The 18908-nt window shown below is 50.1% G+C and overlaps 1 protein-coding gene across 6 annotated transcripts in view; it reads right to left on the reverse strand.

Moving 5' to 3' along the window:
- The window catches only part of RNF220 (ring finger protein 220), a 337705-nt gene that overhangs the window by 89298 nt on the left and 229499 nt on the right, over positions 1–18908 (reverse strand). For all 6 annotated transcript variants that reach the window (XM_038412892.2, XM_038412891.2, XM_038412890.2 and 3 more), the window contains one exon: positions 11847–11892. In XM_038412892.2, coding sequence (XP_038268820.1) covers positions 11847–11892 — 46 coding nt within the window. The remainder of the gene's footprint in view (positions 1–11846; positions 11893–18908) is intronic.

Below are 18908 nucleotides of genomic sequence, written 5' to 3' on the forward strand. Positions count from 1 at the left end.
TTGGTGCTCTCTCTCCCCAGCCCTCGGATATCCCCATCATCTGGCCTCTGGGAATTTCATTCCAGAAACCAGCCTCGGGACGACCCAAAGACAGCCATTTAGGGAAGGTGAAGCAATTGCTTGTCCTCTATGTCTTGGGCCAAACCACTGGACTGTGATGCAAATTCTGGTTTGGGCTTTCCATGGAGAATACAACCAGCACTCTGAAGTTGAATCTCCTCATGTTAAAAGCCTGCCAGCACCCAGGCCGGAGATACCAGAATCACTGGATCCACCAAGGGGCCCAGAGATAAAGGGTCGGATCCATTGCAATGAGTCTGAGGGCAGGAGATGCGATCATAATTCGCTGGGAGATGAGTAACAAAGAGAGAAAGGCCCAATCCAGAATGCTGAATCTAGATCCCTTTGAATGTCTGGGATTGGGGTGGGGAGGGGGGAACAGGATGCTAAGTGCATGCCGCAGAAGGGCAGTCTGACACACCTGTCTTGCAGGGAATAAGGTCAGCGGGCCAGGTCCAAGCTGTGAGGAGCACTGTGCGATATAACAGGATCACAGCCTGGGGGGAGGGATAGCTCAGTGGCTTGAGCATTAGCCTGCTAAACACAGGGTTGTGAGTTCAATCCTTGAGGGTGCCATTTAGGGATCCAGGTCAAAAATTGGGGATTGGTCCTGCTTTGAGCAGGGGGTTGGACTAGATGACCTCCTGAGGTCCCTTCCAACCCTGATATTCTATGAATATCTATGAATCAAATCCTTGGGCCCATCCTTACGGGTTTGGTTCTAGGTCAGATCAAGAGCTGGAAGGGGCCTGTTGCCTTGTTTAGATGTGGCTAAAATCTCACACAAATTCCTTGTGATTTTTTCACTATTCAAGATGGTAGAAACAGATCTAGTAAAAATGATACCTCACATCTGAGGCCCGACAAAGCACTAACAATCATTAGAAAAGTCCCAGTACCACCTACCCAGATCGGAGATTGTGCCCCGGAACTGTCTCTAGAAATACCCAGGTTTGGCGACAGTCACCAAGTCACTACGTTTGTGCATAAGTAGCACCCACAGTATGCAGCCAATTGCACAAACAATGTTTTCCTGTAAATACTGAAATCCTGCCGTTATTGCTAGAACCATTCATTACTTTATCTACCTCCCCCGAGCAATGCTTGCATTTTACAATGCAGGAACGATCATGCTGGGGAGCACCTGGCTACAACTGCGTTCAAACACAGTTCTGTCTTGCAGTGCCACCTGGGTCAAGTCACATTTCATCTGTCTCCCCGAATCATACTATAGCCATGGACTTTTGCATGGCAGGTGCACTGCTTTGATAAACACGGATGAACTGTGTTTTAATCCTGTCAGTGGCCGATCTGTGTTGTAACTGCATTCCCTCGCTATGGCATAGATGGGACTATCATTTGTGAGAGAAAACTGCCTTTTTGGGGGGCATAAATCTAGCTCAATCCCCTCATCCCTGAACTAATCCCTCACTCATGACTCCTATATGCCTGACTTAGTTCTCCGGCTCTGTGGCACACATGACCATGGTGTGTTTGTACATGTGAAACAGGCAAAGGAGACACAGACATGGCCCAGAGAGGCTGGATGTTTCCAGTGGGGACAGTAACACATCACATTTCACCCACATCACTCTCTGCCCATCACCCCGGCTACAATGATTCCTTGCCTCTGAGGCACTCTGTACTAGCGGTAGAGACTGGAGCTGCTCCCCTTCCCATATGATGAGAGCCGGTATATATGCCCATGCATTTCCCAGCGGGATTCCTTGCTGCGTGGACAATGCACCTATACACTGAATTGTTCCTTTTCTTCCTGGGGAAACGGGTACTGGAGAGCTCAGTCCTGCCCCCATGCCCCAGTTACTGGCCTGTAATTCAGATCCAGAGCCTGACTGGATTGTGTATGACCAGGCTTCATCTCCCTGTGCCACGGCCTCAGGGCAAGCTCCCCTCACCTTCCTAAGGCAAGCCAAGCCACCATTTGGGTGTTGAAAGACACAGCAAGGGCCTTGTGCAAGCGCCAGCACCTCCTCATATTTCTCCCTTCCCTTTAAATCATCTCTCCGTTGGGCAAAGGCGCTCTCTGTAGAGGTCATAAACCCTAAGAGGATCAGCCGCAGCATTACACCTGGGGCAAGCTAAATAAAAAAAGGTCACCGGCGCTTTTTAAACATGGACAAAAAAGCAGTAAAATGTGTTTGGGAAAAAAAAAATCTGGCATTAAATCATGACTTTTTGCCTGTCTTGCCTCATTAAAAGTGGCCTTTTGGAAGGTAAAATTATCATTGTAAGCGATAAGATCTTTAAGAAAATAATTCACGGCTTCTTCACCCTTTAATATGATAGCCGCCATCGGCTAATTTTTTTTCTTAATGGCAACGAGGCCATCAATCTTGTCCAAGCCGTGTGCTCACCCTCTCCTCCCTCCCCTCCTGCCGGTCTGGGCAGCCATGTCTCCGGCATGGCTCTCAGGAGCCATCATTTACTTTCTTCTGCCTTCCCCTCAGTGAACAGTGAGCGGGTAAGACAGGACAGGGGAGGCTGAGCCTCCCCCAAAGCCCAGCGTGCCCCCACTCATGCCCCCAGGCCCTCTCCCGTCTGCTTCCAGGTCCCACTCTTCTCCTGTGGCCCAGGCTGGGACTGGCCAGCACTACGGCTGGGACTCGGGGCGTCTGGAACCAGTGCTTGCGCTGCCAGCGCTTGGGTGCTGGGGTGGGGGGGGTTGGAGGACGCAATGGGGGTGCTCTGGGCTCTGGCAGGAGAGGGGTGGAATGGGTGGGGGCCTTGGGCAGAAGGGGAGGGGCCGGGGCTTAGCCTCCCCCAATGGTCTGTTCACGCGCCACCCATGCAGAGTGGGAAGAGGGTTTGCTGTGTGTTTGGGGGAGCGGGCGCGGGCAGGACTTCATAGATGCGATTGTGGGCATACATGAATGTGTGTGTGAGCATGGAGATGGCAGCTGTATCTGTTTGTGTTCATCGGGTGGAATTCAGTCCCTGGACAGAGGGCTGAGCACAAGGCCTAGATACCACGTAAGTCCCAGAGAGTGTCTTGACCATGTGCTGGCCCTCTGCCCTGGGGTGAATTTCACCTTCTGTGTGTGTGGACCTGACCTCTCCAGGGATTGTGCAATTCTGCAGAGCTCTGGGGCAGTGACTGGAAAGGTTGCAGCAGCTTTATTTCAATTAAAAAATGCATGGTCTCAATTAATTAAAAATGATACTGCCATCAACACAAAAGCCCGTGTTTAAAACTCAATACTCTCCCAATCCTGTGGCAAGAGTGGGCACAGCAGCTCCCCCATGCCAAATTAGAGCAGCCCGAGGGGAGCTCTAATTTACACTGCCTGAGGGCCCAAAATGTAGCCAATCATCAGTCTGTTCTGGCCATGCCCCTGCTACACCAGCAGTGGGGAGGAGAGGAAAGGGAGTGTCGTATAACAGCCCTAATTTCAGCACTACGCCATGAACAGATCACTCTTGCCGTGCTCTCCCTGGGCTGGCGTTAGGCCCACATTGTGGGAGCTATGCAAAGCAGCCATGTTACATGAGAGGGTCAGGCCCTTCGTTTGTGTAAGTGAAAGCTGCATTCCCAGAGTTCCAGGAGGGGTGACTTCTTCCATGGGTGACCATGGATGTATCTGCGTGTGAAAGGACTGGTATGCACGTGTATGCCACCTGTGGGAGGATGGGTGTACCTGCATGTGTGTGAGTGACTGTGCATGTGTGTTTACACAAATTTGTGTTCCTCTGTACGGGCATACCTGTGTGTGCAACCACGCAGAACTGTGAGAGCTGCATGTGAGCAGTGCACGGTGCCTGCAGGTGGACACACGCCCATGTGCAAACAGATCTCTGGGGCCCTGCTGCGTGTGTATATGTGCCTCGGTTGGCATGCATGTGACTCTTGGCCCTGCGAGAGGGAGGGAGGGGTGTATGTATGGCAGAGAGCGGGAGCTGGTTCCTGTCAGGATGCAGCCCTCGCACCCAAGGAAATGGATTGAAATTGCCAGCACACACTAACCGTCGCCTCCCCCTCCCTTAACTACCTTCTCCCCGTACCGCAGACGGGTCAGGGGTCAGCACAGGGAGAGGCTAGCAGATGCCTTTGACATTCTGTTTCCTTTCCAGGCCAGCCATTTGAGACTATTAAGTGCTGGACTCTTGTTTTCTGATAGCCCCAGAAAAACACAGGGAGTCTATTTTTCTTAAACAATCTATCAGAGCTGCTGTCAGCAGAACAAATACCCTAGCCCTTCTTTTTCTATATCTCCATGGCCTTTTTTTATTTTGGCACAAAGTGTTTCCTGCTTGATGCGTTCAGCCTTAACTCTGCCGTCTAAATAGGTACTTATCACTTAACATGGAGGTGATAGCTTGACATGTTTGCTATCTCCTGCCCTCCCCTCCATGGTAGGGAAGAGTCGAAGTGCTGCTAATAGCTGTTATCACTTGGGAACTGTAACCCGAAAGCAAGGACTGATACCAGGCCTCAACTCCATTTCCTCCCCCCGCCCCCACTCTGCAGGCTGGTTTGGATGTTAGTGCTGGAGGATCTTGGACACAAAGATGCTAATAGTCTTAGAAGTAGGGGGACCATACGGCCCATTTTGGCTGGGACAGTCCTGTTTCCAAGCTCTGTCCTGGCCATCCCGCCTTTTTTTTAAAAAAAGGGGCATTTGTCCCATTTGCTTTTCCCAGCTGATTAGCTGGCAAGAGAAAACAAACAAATGCCCAATTTACCAAAAGAGTCGGGTGCGAGCATGGAGGAACGTTGCAGGGGCAGCAATGCGAGGTGTCGGGCAGTGGGGCTCAGGGACAGCCCCAGCCGCAGCCCCAGCTGGCGTGGATCTCCGGGGGTCAGCCCCAGTTGCAGGCAGTGTGGAGGTTGGGGGGGGATCAGCCCCAGCCCCAGCCATGGGCAGCACAGGCCTTGAGTGCTTGGCCCCAGCCCCATCCACAGGCATGTGTATGGCTCTGACGAGCCCTGTGGATGGGGGGATGGGGGTGCGTGGCTGTGGCAAGCCCTGCAGGGGTGTGTGTGTATGTGTGTGGCTCTGGCGAGCCATGTGGGTGGGGGGATGGGGGTGTGTGGCTGTGGCGAGCCCTGTGGGGAGTGGGGTGTGTGTGGCTGTGGTGAGCCCTGCAGGGGTGTGTGTGTGTGGCTCTGGCGAGCCCTGTGGGTATGGGGATGGGGGTGTGTGGCTGTGGCAAGCCCTGCGGGGTGTGGGGTGTGTGTGGCTGTGGTGAGCCCTGTGGGCAGAGGGATGGGGGTGTGTGGCTGTGGCGAGCCCTGCAGAGGTGCGTGTGTATGTGTGTGGCTCTGGCGAGCCCTGTGGGGTGTGGGGTGTTTGCGGCTGTGGTGAGCCCTGCGGGTGTGTGTGTGTATGTGTATGTGTGTGGCTCTGGCGAGCCCTGCAGGAGTGTGTGTGTATGTGTGTGGCTCTGGCGAGCCCTGTGGGTGGGAGTGTGGAGTGTGTGGGGCTGTGGCGAGCCCTGCGGGGTGTGGAGTGTGTGTGGCTGTGGCGAGCCCTGCGGGGTGTGGAGTGTGTGTGGCTGTGGCGAGCCCTGTGGGTGGGGGTGTGGAGTGTGTGTGGCTGTGGCGAGCCCTGCGGGTGGGGTGTGTGTGTGGCTCTGGTCAGCCCCAGCCACCCCATTTCTGCTTTAGGAAATATGGTCACAATATCTAGAAACTTTCTTACAGGCCTGATCCTGTTGCCAGGAAAGCCAAGTGGAAAAACTCCTATTGGCTTCAGCAGAGGGGCAAGGCTGGCGTCTTGGCTGTGCGGTAGAGTTGGGAGTGAAATGTGCAATGCAGAGACAGTACAGGAACCACCACCCCTTAGCCAGGGCGTAGTCATGACATATAGATTTCGCTTTCAAGCGTTCTTCATAAACCAGTGCCGCAGCTGGGGAAGATGTGGCCCAGGTCTGTTAAATGACTTCCCCCAGTGAGTCAGTGACACGGCAGAGTTCACTAAGAACACAGAAGTCCTGACCCCAGTCACTTGTTCCTACCACTAGACCGTGCTCCAGAGGAGATCTTTGGCTGTGCTTGCCATTCCATTTAGAGGGAGGCAGCTGGGAAGGGTTTAAAACAGAGATTTTTGTCAAGGTTTAAGGCTTCACATCTTGCCTGCCTTCAAAGCTCTTTTTCCTTGGAGGGCTTTAGTGGTCAGATTTCCCAATAGGTGCAGTAACTCTTTTTCAATCTGCTCTAGAAGGCTGTAAAAAAAAACGGGAGGGGGGGAATCAAAGAAATCTGGCATTGTAGATGAGTTCCCAGCGCAGCCAGGGGTCTTTGTGCCAGACCCTCACTGAAGCTGGGCACAGACCTAAACAAATCAACCACAAACATTCTTTGGAATAAGAAATGGAAGTTGCTTCTAGTCCTTCTTCTTTGCCGTCAGGTTGCAATGACAGCCAGTTTACAGGCTGGAACTTTCTTGTAAAGAGTAACTTTAAAGTGAATATTAGAAAATGCTGCCAGGAAATAAATTGTGAACTCACAGAACAGATCAGCCCAGCTTAGCCCCATCTCCTTCAGTGGTCAGGACCAGCTGCTCCAGAGGAAAGTGCAAGAAAACTCTAGGGAGCAACTATGGAATGATGAGCCTATAGGGAATGTTTCTTCCTAGCCCCCATCATTTAGACATTTGTTAATACCCTGAATCCAGAAAGGTTAGATCATTTCTATTTACCTGTCCCTGATGGTCTTATTATCCATATAAATATCTAATCCCTTTTTGAATCCTATTAAAAGCTCTTGACCTACATGATACCCTGTGGCAGTGAGTTCCATAGGTGAATTATGCATTGTGTAAAAAGCAGTTCTTTCATTGGGACTCACATCAGCAACCTGGTCCACAGAGTTACGCTCATCCAAACAAGGAACAGCAGTAATACCATCTGACTTATGTGCCCAATAAAAACTAACAAACACAGAGTTGAGTTTTGGATATCAAATACTCAGAGTGAACTGCCCATGGATAATCCCTTCCCAAGGAAGGAACTAGTAACAGAGAGGATTCAGTGGAGAATTACAAATGGGGGAAAAGATCAAAAACCAGGAATACAAATCAAGAGAATCATAATCTATTTGCAGGCAATTTGTGATCAAAAGGAGCAACTAGTCGATTATTGGCTGAAAACCAGCCCATCCACAACTCACATGCATGTGGACTTCAGGAACTCAGTATCTCCTTTCTCGTTGCTCGAGGCAGCACTCTGAAAAGGGGGCAGCACTGAATCCAGGGGGCACAGGTGAGGAAGCAGCTAATGGGACACACATGCCGGTGGACCCAGAGTATATTTTGCCTCTTATTAGCCTAATTACCATTTCTATTAGGGTAGTGCTAGGAAGCTCAATCAGTGCCCCATTGGAATGGGTGCTAAGCAACCAAGCTGCACAGAAGCTAGTCCCCATAGGGGCTATGAAGGGCCTTCCTCCTCCTGCTCCTTCTCTGTGTCACCTTCTCCCCGGCTCACTCCTCCCTCATGAAGGATGCTGTGTTCCTCATGGTCAGGAGGGTAGCTGCTTCCTCTGAGGCCGGCAGTGTTGCCCCAGGACTGGTGGGAGGAAAGGGCCACCAGTCGCCTCTAGCAAAGGGTTGGGGCTAAGAGCACATATTCCTAGGGCTGTGGAGCCAGAGCAGCACCATGAAACATTCTGGCCTCTAACACGGGGCCAATGAGAACCACCTCCCTCCCTTCCTCTGGGTCCAATGGGTCCGTTCCCCCACTGCTGCAATATCCCCTGTTCAAAGGCGTTTCCTCCAGCCAAGCTCTCCTCCCTTTTCTCAGGACAGCTCACCCAGAAAAACTTCTCCTTGGGAAGAGAAATCTGGTAAGAAACTAGGACCGTGTGCTGCTGTGTCACCAGGGAGAGAGGGTGTGGGGTGGTGGGAGACTCCTCAAAGCCCCCTGCTCCTGAGGAAGATCTGTCCTCAGATGCAGGGCAGATGAGGGCGGGAGGGAGCTTCAGATCTGCCTGCAGAGGAGATTTACAAGGCAGCCCAGCACCAGCAAGTCCTTTTCCTGGCCCAGATAGACTTAGCAGGTGGCTCCATCTGAGAGCGCTGAGAGCTCTGGGAACAAGACATCAAGGGACATCACAGGCAGGGTGGGCTTGAGGGAGAGCAGCAGAACCAAGGCCAGCAGGGGCCGAAACGGCATCGATTCAGGACCAGGAACAGCGCCAGGGAGCAGAAAGGAGGAGACCAGGACAGTGAAGAGCTCCTATAGGCTTGGAGCCTGTAGGCATGTGTCAGGGAAGATCCGCTGGGAAACAGAAACAGCTGTTTGGGGCTCCACTGAAGGAGCCGCCACTGCCAGAGGCTAAGCAGCAGCAGCTGCTACTGTCAAGCCCACCTCCCACTCACCTGCTGCTCTAGTCTGAGCAGCAGTCACAGGCATGGTAGAAAACTGCCCCCAGCCGCTTGTCCGGGCGGTTACCTACAGGACAGCGCTTGCTGATAGACCAGTCTGGTCTCTCATAGAAGGAAAATAGGGAATCTGAGCTGCGAAGAACAATCTGGTTCTCAACACCGCCCTTTGCTGCAGCTGAATGGTGGGGAGGGAGAGTGAATTTGCTGCCTGCAGCCCTGCTCTCGGAGCCCTAGCTCGGCCGTCACTGTCTCTGCCAGCTCCAATAATAGAAGAATCCGATATAATAATCTTGGATTCATCACATAACATGTTGAGTGATTGGATTTTCTTTGACATGTTGCCATGAAAATTGACCCACTGCGGTGAGTGACAGCTCTTAAGGGGCAGGGAGCCAGTGAATGAAAACACGTGTTTACATCAGGGATTTTATTTCCAGGTGAGGTCTTTGCCGGGGGAGTGGGGCAATTCTGGGGGAGTGCAGGGTGAGAAGGAAGCACACAGAAGGGTTCTGAATAAACAACAGACGATTGGAGAAGGTCTGGAGTTAAAACAACCCACCCCCGCCAGTCATGACAGGTCGGTCCCTGCCCCACCTGCCTCAGGACAGGAGAGAATCAACTCTGGTTCTCAACGGTCTACTCAGAGATCCCACAGCACTCTCCAAAGCTGCAGGTCTGATGCCAATCACTGTGTTAGTAATGCACATCCAGCCCATGTCCACCAACAGCTCATATGGCCTTGGGTGAGACCCTCTTTTATGGAGAAGGTGACCGGCAGCCAGGACACCGGGGTTATATTTCCTACATGTTATCAAATGTGCACAGCAGAGACCGGCAGAGGGGACCCTAGTTTACCATCTCATTCCAAGCCTGGCCCCTCCATTGCTGTTACTGCCCCCCCACCTGCCAGGCCCCAGCACTATGTAGGAGCCCACGGCAGGACATATGTCCAAGATTTCTGGCCGAGGGGGAAGATTGTTACTAAGTGAGTCAGACTAACATTGAATCCATCCCTCATCTCTGTGTTATTGGATCATCGTACGCGTGAGAGTGGGCACTTCGAAAAGGCCTGGCACTGCCCGCCCCGGGCTGTGATCCTGTTACATCGCACAGTGCTCCTCACAGCTTGGACCTGGCCCGCTGACCTTATTCCCTGCAAGACAGGTGTGTCAGACTGCACTTCTGCGGCATGCACGTCGTGGTCTGACAGGATGCACCAGGCCAGGAAAGCAATAACTCAGCCAGCCACAAAGAGATGGAGCAGCTTCATCCACCAACCGCCTCCTGCTCCACTCCAGCACCATTATAAAGGGGCCTTTAATACCAAACTAACATGAAGCCGAGAGCGCTGTGCCTTTCCACCCCACACAAGACTTGTCTCCCAGCAAAAGCCACCTAGAAATAATGAATCCTCCAGGGCCAAGGAGCTTTCAGGCTTTCTGAGAGGGGAATGAAAGATTTCCAGATTTCACCCTCTCTCCCCCCACTCCCAAGGCTTCTTGAAGTTAACGTTCTTAGGCCTGGACGTGAGGGGCAAAGGAAAAAGATCCATGTGTTGACAGGAGGCGACTGATCTCTTTTACATAGAATGACTCTCCAGTCCCAGTTTAATCCCCTCTCTCAAGGCAAATGGGATTCTTTGTCAATAGAAACTTCAAAAGCCCAGCCCTGCGGAGAGATGGACCCTTCTTCTTTATCTGCTGTCTGTCACTGACTCGGTGTATTTACCTCCAAACAGCTAATCTGTGTCTCTAGCCCTCCCTCTCCATCTTGGCTCTGCAGGGGGACGTTGGAGTTATCAGATTCAAACCTGACAACCTGTGAGAGGGGACCCTGCAAAGCACAGGTGCTTTTATTTCGCCTGCTCCTTTGTGATGTCAAAAGACAACCTCAAAGGTTCTTTGTTTTCAAACACACTTTGGGGTTTTTTCAATGCTTGTTTTTCACATCAGAAATATCAGGGCCTGACTTAGCTGAGAGATGCTGCGACAGCCATGTCTCACTCTCAACATGCAAGCTGGGAACTCCTGAGTTCTAGTCCTGGCTGTGTCACTGACTTACTTTTGATCTTAGGCAAGTCACTTACCCTCCCTGTCCTTCAATTGCCCCACGTGTAAATGTGGCCGTGACACAGGCCTGTGAGATTCAGTAACTTCTACTGGAGGAATGCGTTTTGAAGATGCGAAGTGCTACCAAACTACTAAGTAGTATTATGATCTCTTTTCCTGGAGGTCTTGGGAAATTGTTGGAGGATCTGAAAGGTAACATCCCCGCTGGAAGTGGGACCGCAGCTGTCCCACCCCCATCTCGTGTGGGTGTGTGATGGGTAAACTGAAGTAGCAGAGAAGAGAAATGACTCCTTAATGTCACAGTGCTGGTTAATGACAAAGTCGGGCACAGGAGCTCCGACACCCTGTTCAATGTGATTGACTTACCCAATTACACAGAAACAAGTGTATTTAAATGTTGAATAGTGCACAGGGCACGGCTAAAACCCAACAAAGACCTTTTCAGCTCTGGGTTCCAATCTTGCTGAATTGTCCAACTGCACAATGGAGCCTCTGCTGCCTAGTGGATTGAGCTTGGCAGCCTGGCAGTCGGATCTGCCCCTGCCTCTGCCACTTAATCTCTGTGACCTTGGGCAAGTCACTAGACTTCCCTTTGCCTCCATTTCCTAATCTATTAAAAGGGGAATAGCACTGCTCAGTGGCTCCTGCAGATTTCCTGGAGATGTAGCTATCTGTCTAGGTACTTGTTGGGCCCTCTTCACTGGAGCAATAATAGTAATAGAGATGCTGCTGCTGCATTTTGTGGGTGATAGATGTGGCTCTCAGAACTCTGTGCTGGGCCGGGAGGGTGGCAGGTCACTGCCAAGGGAGGGAAGGAGGAAGGAGTCTAGAGTATCTTGGTACCATTTCAACATGGAGCAGTGGCTCTTCTTCTGGGTCTGTTTCATTTCCCCAGGATGTTCTGACTCCCAGCTTTACAGCCACTAACTCCAGCGCATGGCTTTGTGCTTTGAGCTCAGGGAGCACAATCAGCTCTCGTCAGCTGTCATGAGACAGAACGTGGGGTCCTGGTGACCTGCCCGCTCTTTGGCTGCATGGTCCCACTGGCGCAAAGAGGAGTAGCCCAGCTTGTGCTGGGAACCAGCCACTCTGGAGCAGCAGGCAATCTCCTGGCAGCTGGCCAAGTAGGAGCAGCTGCCCCCCTGCTCCCTCGGTTAGACTGGTGCTTGAAAATGAGCCCAGAAACTAAACAGCATTTCACCCCTGGGGGAGCGTCACAACAGATGACCCCACTCAAGAGACACCCAATATCCCGGGGACTGCGAACCTCACCATGTAGGATGGGGATTGACGTGTGTATGTGAGGGGGGAACAGGTGTGAATCAGATCACTTTCAGGGAGCGTGACAACAATGTCGCTTCTCCTCACTTACCTTGGGGGTGCCAGGTGCCATGGAATCCTTCAGTATGGAGTTCTTACTGCCAAGAGAGAAAAGAAGAGAGTGAGCGTCCTGGCCACCACATGATAGCAAGGGACGGCGTAGGGAGCGGGGTTGTCCAGGGGTAGGGATCCTGATTCTGATCCGAGATGGGGCAGTTTAACCAAACTCTCCCAGATTGGAAGGGTTTGGATCAAATGGGGCCTAGAGTGGAGCCAGTCCAGGCTTCGCAAAACCCAAATCCAGCTGATGAGATTTTGCAAAGAGAAATCCATTCCCTCCCCCTGCTGCTGCTGCCCACCTCTCCCTGTGACCGCTGCCACAGCCCCGAGGGGCCCAATCCTGCAAGGTGCCCAGTGCCTTCTGAAAGGAACTGAGGGTGCTCAGTGCTGCGTGGGAGTGGGCTTGAGGGAGAGCAGACCAAGAGAAAGCGAGTGCGATTAACCCCTGAAAAGGCGATGAAGGCAGTTCTTCCACTGGCTGGAGTCATTTCTTAATTCCGCTTGTTTCCCATTTAGCAGCTCCCTTTCAGCGGGGAATGAGATCGCTGTCAGGGCCCTCCTCCCCGCCTGCCCCTCCTTGGTGTGAGATGCCGCAGATTTAATAACGCCTTCCCCCCTCCAGACAGGTTAAACTTGAAACAATTACATATCAAAGCCGACATGGTGGGGAGGCTCGCACTGTAATTTTTTGGTTATTAAAGTAATCTCTCTCATGTAAATTCTCCCGCTAACATGGTGCAAACAGCATTAGGAAATAAATTATTTCCCCATGATTCGATTTGTCAACGCAAAGCACCTGCAGCAGGCAAAAGGATCTTGAAATATGTTGCCAACCCGATGCCTGCACTTGTAAGTACATTGTGGCGGGGCGGCTCTCCACCTCTCCATAGCCCCAGGGAGATGATGGATGGATGGATAGGTGGGTGGAGGGGGGAGGTTAGCGGGTGGAGGCGGAGGTTGGGGAGGGGAATGGAATTGTGTTTAATAACAAAATTTGTATGCAAGCCTGCATCCCAGGTTAAGGATGAGTGATCGGCAGCCAGAAAGTATTAAAAAGCCTCGCTAAACAGCTGCTGACAATAGAACAAGACATATCAAATCAGATCGACTTCAGAAACGTTAATATACACGCGCATACAGACACGCGTGCACCTACGCAGACCCGCACACACACTCTCCTTTCTTCCCAATCACAGCAATATGGGAGACATCAATACATTTTTATGAGACTTTCAGAAGATCAACATGGTACTAGATGTGACAAAAAAGCAATGTGGCTGTCATGTTCGCTTTGTCGGGGACACTTTAGCCCCAGATGCTGCACTGCAGTGGCAGTGGGGAGAAATTGAATTTGGCCGGCTTTAATCTGCCTTGATTTGGCAGATGGCTGGGTGTTATGAAATGAGAAGGGATGGAGGAAGTGTGTTTCTCTCAGGCTACAAACCTCCGCAACCCCACCACACCTGCCCGTACCCCTCTGTGGGCCTCAGAAGGGATGAGATAAGGAATTATTTGTCATGATCGGGTCACCAAAGTGCAAGAGATCAAGGCTTTGCTGCCTCTCCATTTCCCATCCCCAATGCACAGAAGTTAACGAGGCACTTTTAAAACATGATTCTTAGCCAAACAGCTGCAGTTACTTGGACTCTTTGATGGACATGAACATGGATGAGCGTCTCAGTCACTGTCTCCCTCCCATCTATCCCTCTCCAGGATTCCAGATTGTAGCAGCATTGGTAATGCGGGTGCTTTGCCTTCCAGAACCACTTTCACAGCACAGCCCTGACGGTGCCAGCTCTGACCGCAGTGGCACCAGGCAGCTGAACAGGGGGACATGTTGGAAGCTGTTTCTCGCTGTTCTCTCATGCAGAGATTTCAGCAGCAGAGGGTCTGGACCACCCAGCTCCATTGGGACATATTCTTCCCACACCCTGGGCAGAACAGATGCAGTTTTGCTGCACAGGGTGAAATGTAGGGGGAACCCACACAAGGGTTCTGCAACCCATGCACATCCTGGAGCACAGATCTGTGGGTCATCAAATGGTTTGGTTAGGGGGAAGGCTGGCGCTGACAGATTTGCAACCACACGGTAGCTACTGCAGGCACTGCTGTCACTCCATAAGCTGGTGTGGCGGGGGCGGGGGGGTCCCTTCCCAATCAGACCCAGCAGATTTCCCCTTGGCACAAGCCAGTTACTGGGGATGAAGCTCAGAACATTGCTTACCTAGGCATACTTTGTGTCCAGCAAAAACATGGTGTGTGTATTCCCTACTGTAGGCACACTTTGTGTGTATTGGGGGAAAATAGGGAAGGGGTGTATGTGGGGGACAGAGGCAGGATGGTGTGGGGTACTGTCTGTGCTGTACTCGTCCTGCCTATGGGGTAGGCAGGGGACATCAGTCTCCAGGGCTGTGAATATGGCACTTGGAGCAACGCAGGATTCACAGAGGAGTTGTGAAGTTGATTTCACCTTTTTTCCTCTGTTCATTGATTCCTTTTGCTTTGCATTCTCTAATGTGTAGGAGACGGTCCCATGATTCCATCTGTGTGAGTCATAGAAGGAAAGGGGTAGGGAGGGGAGGGGAGGGATAAAAAAAAAGTGGCAGCACCTCAGCTGTGAGCCTCTCCAGCACAGTCCTGTCCACCTATGTACCCCAAGCCCACTGTTCCTCCTAGGAACACCTGTTCCCGCTGTACTGGTAGCCAGATCCATTCAGTGCACAGGGGATGTATGTGACCTTCTGGTACCAGCAAAGGAAAAGAGAGCTGTTATAAACTACGGCTATCAGAGAAGGTTTGGAATTTGGATCTGACATTGAGGGCACATTCCAATCCAGTGCAAGCAGACAGAATTGCACTGGCTTTGGTGGAGTCACACCCATTTACCACAGCCCTGAATCTGGCCCTACATATTATGCAATCGGCTTGATTCCTGCTTTTCAGTGTTATCTTTTTTATTTAAATCATTCTGCCAGGTGTGAACAACTTCTTCCCCTTTTAGGCAAAATATTATATTTTAAAAAAACAAGTTTCATCCCTCTGTTGTTAATGGTGCTTGAAATGATTCAACTTAAAAGCAATACTGAGAATCTCATTTATTTTTCACCAATGATACCCTTGTTTAGCTCTTTCAAAGCCTTCCACCTTTCACAAGGAAAGAAGATTAGTTAGTTTCACACTTTTTCTAGTCAGTTTCATTTGCTGGTTCCCCTGTTCTAAGGCTGCAGCTTTGAGTTGCAAACACTACTGAACGGGGTGCGGAAGGAGGAATAAATCTTTGTTTTAAACAGTTGTTTCTGTAACCACTGGCTCAGTGTGTCGCATGTGCCCCTCTAGTAGACTGTGCACAAAGGATAACAGCTTACGGCTGACAATTATTCAGCCCTCGATGCTGTTGACCCAAAGGCCACTGAAGTCACTGGACAGTCTTTCATGGACTTCACCGGGCTTTGGCTCAAACCCATGTAAGCTGAAAGTCCAACATTCAAACCCTAAAGATAACTGGGGGCTTGTTACATTTTTGCTGGATTTGGCTTTAAATTTCATGGAAAAGTTTCTATTATTCTTAGTTTTTGTAATTTTTCAAAGTAAAACCCTTTGTTTTGGGCCACATTTAGTCCTGTTGCATTACTCCTTTTAATATTAAAAATTAAAAAGAAAAAATAAAGGGAGGGAGTGAAGAGAGATTTGGAATGGACATAAACTCTCATGCTTCAGGGTGTAAGCCAATCTCCAACTCTTGGGGTTTAGGAAAAAACTTTCTCTGGAACAGATTGTTGCAAATCCATGTCTAGTTGGCAGCCGGTATCAAGTGGAGTGCCCCAAGGGTCGGTCCTGGGGCCGGTTTTGTTCAATATCTTCATTAATGATCTGGAGGATGGTGTGGATTGCACCCTCAGCAAGTTTGCAGATGACACTAAACTGGGAAGAGAGGTAGATACGCTGGAGAGTAGGGATAGGATACAGAGGGACCTAGACAAATGAGAGGATTGGGCCAAAAGAAATCTGATGAGGTTCAACAAGGACAAGTGCAGAGTCCTGCACTTAGGACGGAAGAATCCCAGGCACCGCTACAGACTAGGGACCAAATGGCTCGGCAGCAGTTCTGCAGAAAAGGACCTAGGGGTTACAGTGGACGAGAAGCTGGATATGAATCAACAGTGTGCCCTTGTTGCCAAGAAGGCCAATGGCATTGGGATGTATAAGTAGGGGCATTGCCAGCAGATCAAGGGACATGATCGTTCCCCTCTATTCGACATTGGTGAAGCCTCATCTGGAGTACTGTGTCCAGTTTTGGGCCCCTCACTACAAGAAGGATGTGAAAAAATTGGAAAGCATCCAGCGGAGGGCAACAAAAATGATTAGGGAACTGGAACACATGACTTATGAGGAGAGGCTGAGGGAACTGGGATTGTTTAGTCTGCGGAAGAGAAGAATGAGGGGGGATTTGATAGCTGCTTTCAACTACCTGAAAGGGGGTTCCAAAGAGGATGGATCTAGACTGTTCTCAGTGGTAGCAGATGACAGAACAAGGAGTAATGGCCTCAAGTTGCAGTGGGGAAGGTTTAGGTTGGATATTAGGAAAAACTTTTTCACTAGGCGGGTGGTGAAGCACTGGAATGCGTTACCTAGGGAGGTGGTGGAAACTCCATCCTTAGAGGTTTTAAGGCCCCGTTTGACAAAGCCCTGGCTGGGATGATTTAGTTGGGTATTGGTCCTGCTTTGAGCAGGGGGTTGGACTAGATGGCCTCCCGAGGTCCCTTCCAACCCTGATATTCTATGATTCTGTGATTCTATGAAATGTGCCCACTGTGGGGTTTTTTTGTACTCTCTCCTGAAGCATCTTGTGCTGGCCTCTGTTGGAGGCAGCATACCAGAGTAGATGGACCTTGGGTCTGATTTAGTTTGGCAGTTCCTTTGCTCCTCTAAATAATAATCTACCATAAAGGCTTTGCAGCACTCTGTGCTGCCATCCTCCTTTGCGGGAGGCTGTTCGCTTCCAGGCAGTGAATTGTTAAGAGAAGCTGGCAATGGACTGAGAATCGAAAGGCCATCAGCAAAGAGAAACCTTCCATTCCATAAACACCGCAGACAAATTAAAAATGGTAAAAGGGAAATCAAGACCTTTAAAGTTCAAACACTTTTCGGTGCCTTTTAAAGTTTTTCGCTCTAGGCTCTCGTGGAGAGCACAATCTTTGGAGACCTCGGAATTCTCTTTAATCACTAAGCAAGTCTGCAGTGGTCTGAAATGATTACACATTTACATAGTAATAACCCCGACACTCCCCACATTATTTCATGGCTAGCATATTTCCACTCGGCGAGTGATCCATGTGTTTTAAATTATAACCTGTACATAGGAAATTAGTTACTAAGTACAATATTCACAGGCTCCTCTGACACTTCTAATTAAGGTGATTTACACAGAATTATCCTTTGAAATAAAAAATGGTGTTTTGCTAGCTAATAAAATATAATTACTACCCATTTTTATAAGTTACAGTTAGTTTTAATCTATTTGGGGAATTGTTTATCTAGTTCATTACAACAAAACAACTTCTTTCTCTTTTACACAAAAAAATTATGAAGCAGGAGAAAAAGGGCATATGGAGGGTGGGGACACCCCACTATTGCCCAGGGATTCAAGGGAGACCCTAATTTTTCATTGTTGTGGCTTTTCATTTTGATCAGATAAATGGATGCTTCTATGTTAATCCATTTTTAGGGGATACGCACCTGTACACATAGCATGGTATAGAGACAGTGTGTGTGTGTTTGTGTATGTGTGTGTATGTATGTGTTGGGTTACGATGGTCTCAGACTCCAGGATGGAAAATCACTGACTCAGATGGCTGTTATCCCTGGAGCTAAGACCCCATCAGGGTGACTATCCTGAGATCACTGTGAAGGCATTCAGCTGCATCTCCCATATTATTGGTAATGGGAGTCAGGTGGCCGGATACCCATGTGCTGCCAGGAACCCACATCAGCTCTCTGGTGATTTCTACCCCCTCCATTTATTACTTCACACCAGCTGTTAAGAGGAGCATTCCCTTTCAGCAAAAGTTAAAGAAACAGGCGATAAGGCATGGATGGGCAGGAGCCTTTTCAAACCAGGCTCTGACTTCCTGAGAAAAATCCCCAGTTAATATTAAACAACACCCTGTAGTCCCCAGGGCTGCTGCTCTATTACCCAGAAGACCATGGGGCTACGTGCAGCCCCAGCACCACGTTCTAAACTGCCCAGAAGTCCAAGGGGTGGGTATCCACATCCAACACTGCATTCCCTGTGGTGAGTCCCAGGGTGTCGGTCCAGAGCCAGTGCCACATTCGCTGTCATGAATAGTAACCTTTGCAATTTTTCCTTCCAAGGAACACTCTGCGTACAAAAAACAGGGGATGTCACCTCAGGGAGTTGCGGTCCTCCAGCTGCCAACAGACAATGTGACACCTCCTGATTCCCCAAGATGACAATTCTAGTGCAATGGAAATGAAGAAGATGCAGCTCTAGAATCTGGCAGGATGAAAACATGTATGCTGATGTGACATGTGTTTCTGACAGAGCATCTCTGGGGCACATTGTGGTGACCCAAGTGCAGCGGAAAGCTAAGGCCAGGCTGCCTGAAATAGCAGGAGATTGGATTCCACGAGGGCCCCTTTGAGTCCTATGACCTATGTTCCTATGATTCCAGCCCATGGAAGATGAGCAGGGGGACAGTGGGCTTAGGACAAAATTGTTCACACCTGAGTCCCTAAAATTAGTCATTAGTAATTAGGCACCTAGATAAATGTGGCATCATTTTCAAAAGTGCTGATCCCCTCAAGCTTCCATGGACTTCAAGATGGTCAGGGATGCAGCCCCATGCTCTGGGTCTCCCTAGCCACTGATTGCCAGAAGCTGGAACTGGATGTCAAGGGATGGATCACTCAATGATTACCTGTTCTGTTCTTTCCCTCTGAAGCATCTGGCACTGGCCACTGCTGGAAAACAGGATACTGGGCTAGATGGACCATTAGTGTCGGATACTATCAATGTTTATTTTTAAACATTTTT

This window comes from Dermochelys coriacea, chromosome 8 (genome assembly GCF_009764565.3).
Source record: "Dermochelys coriacea isolate rDerCor1 chromosome 8, rDerCor1.pri.v4, whole genome shotgun sequence".
Lineage (NCBI taxonomy): Eukaryota > Metazoa > Chordata > Testudines > Dermochelyidae > Dermochelys > Dermochelys coriacea.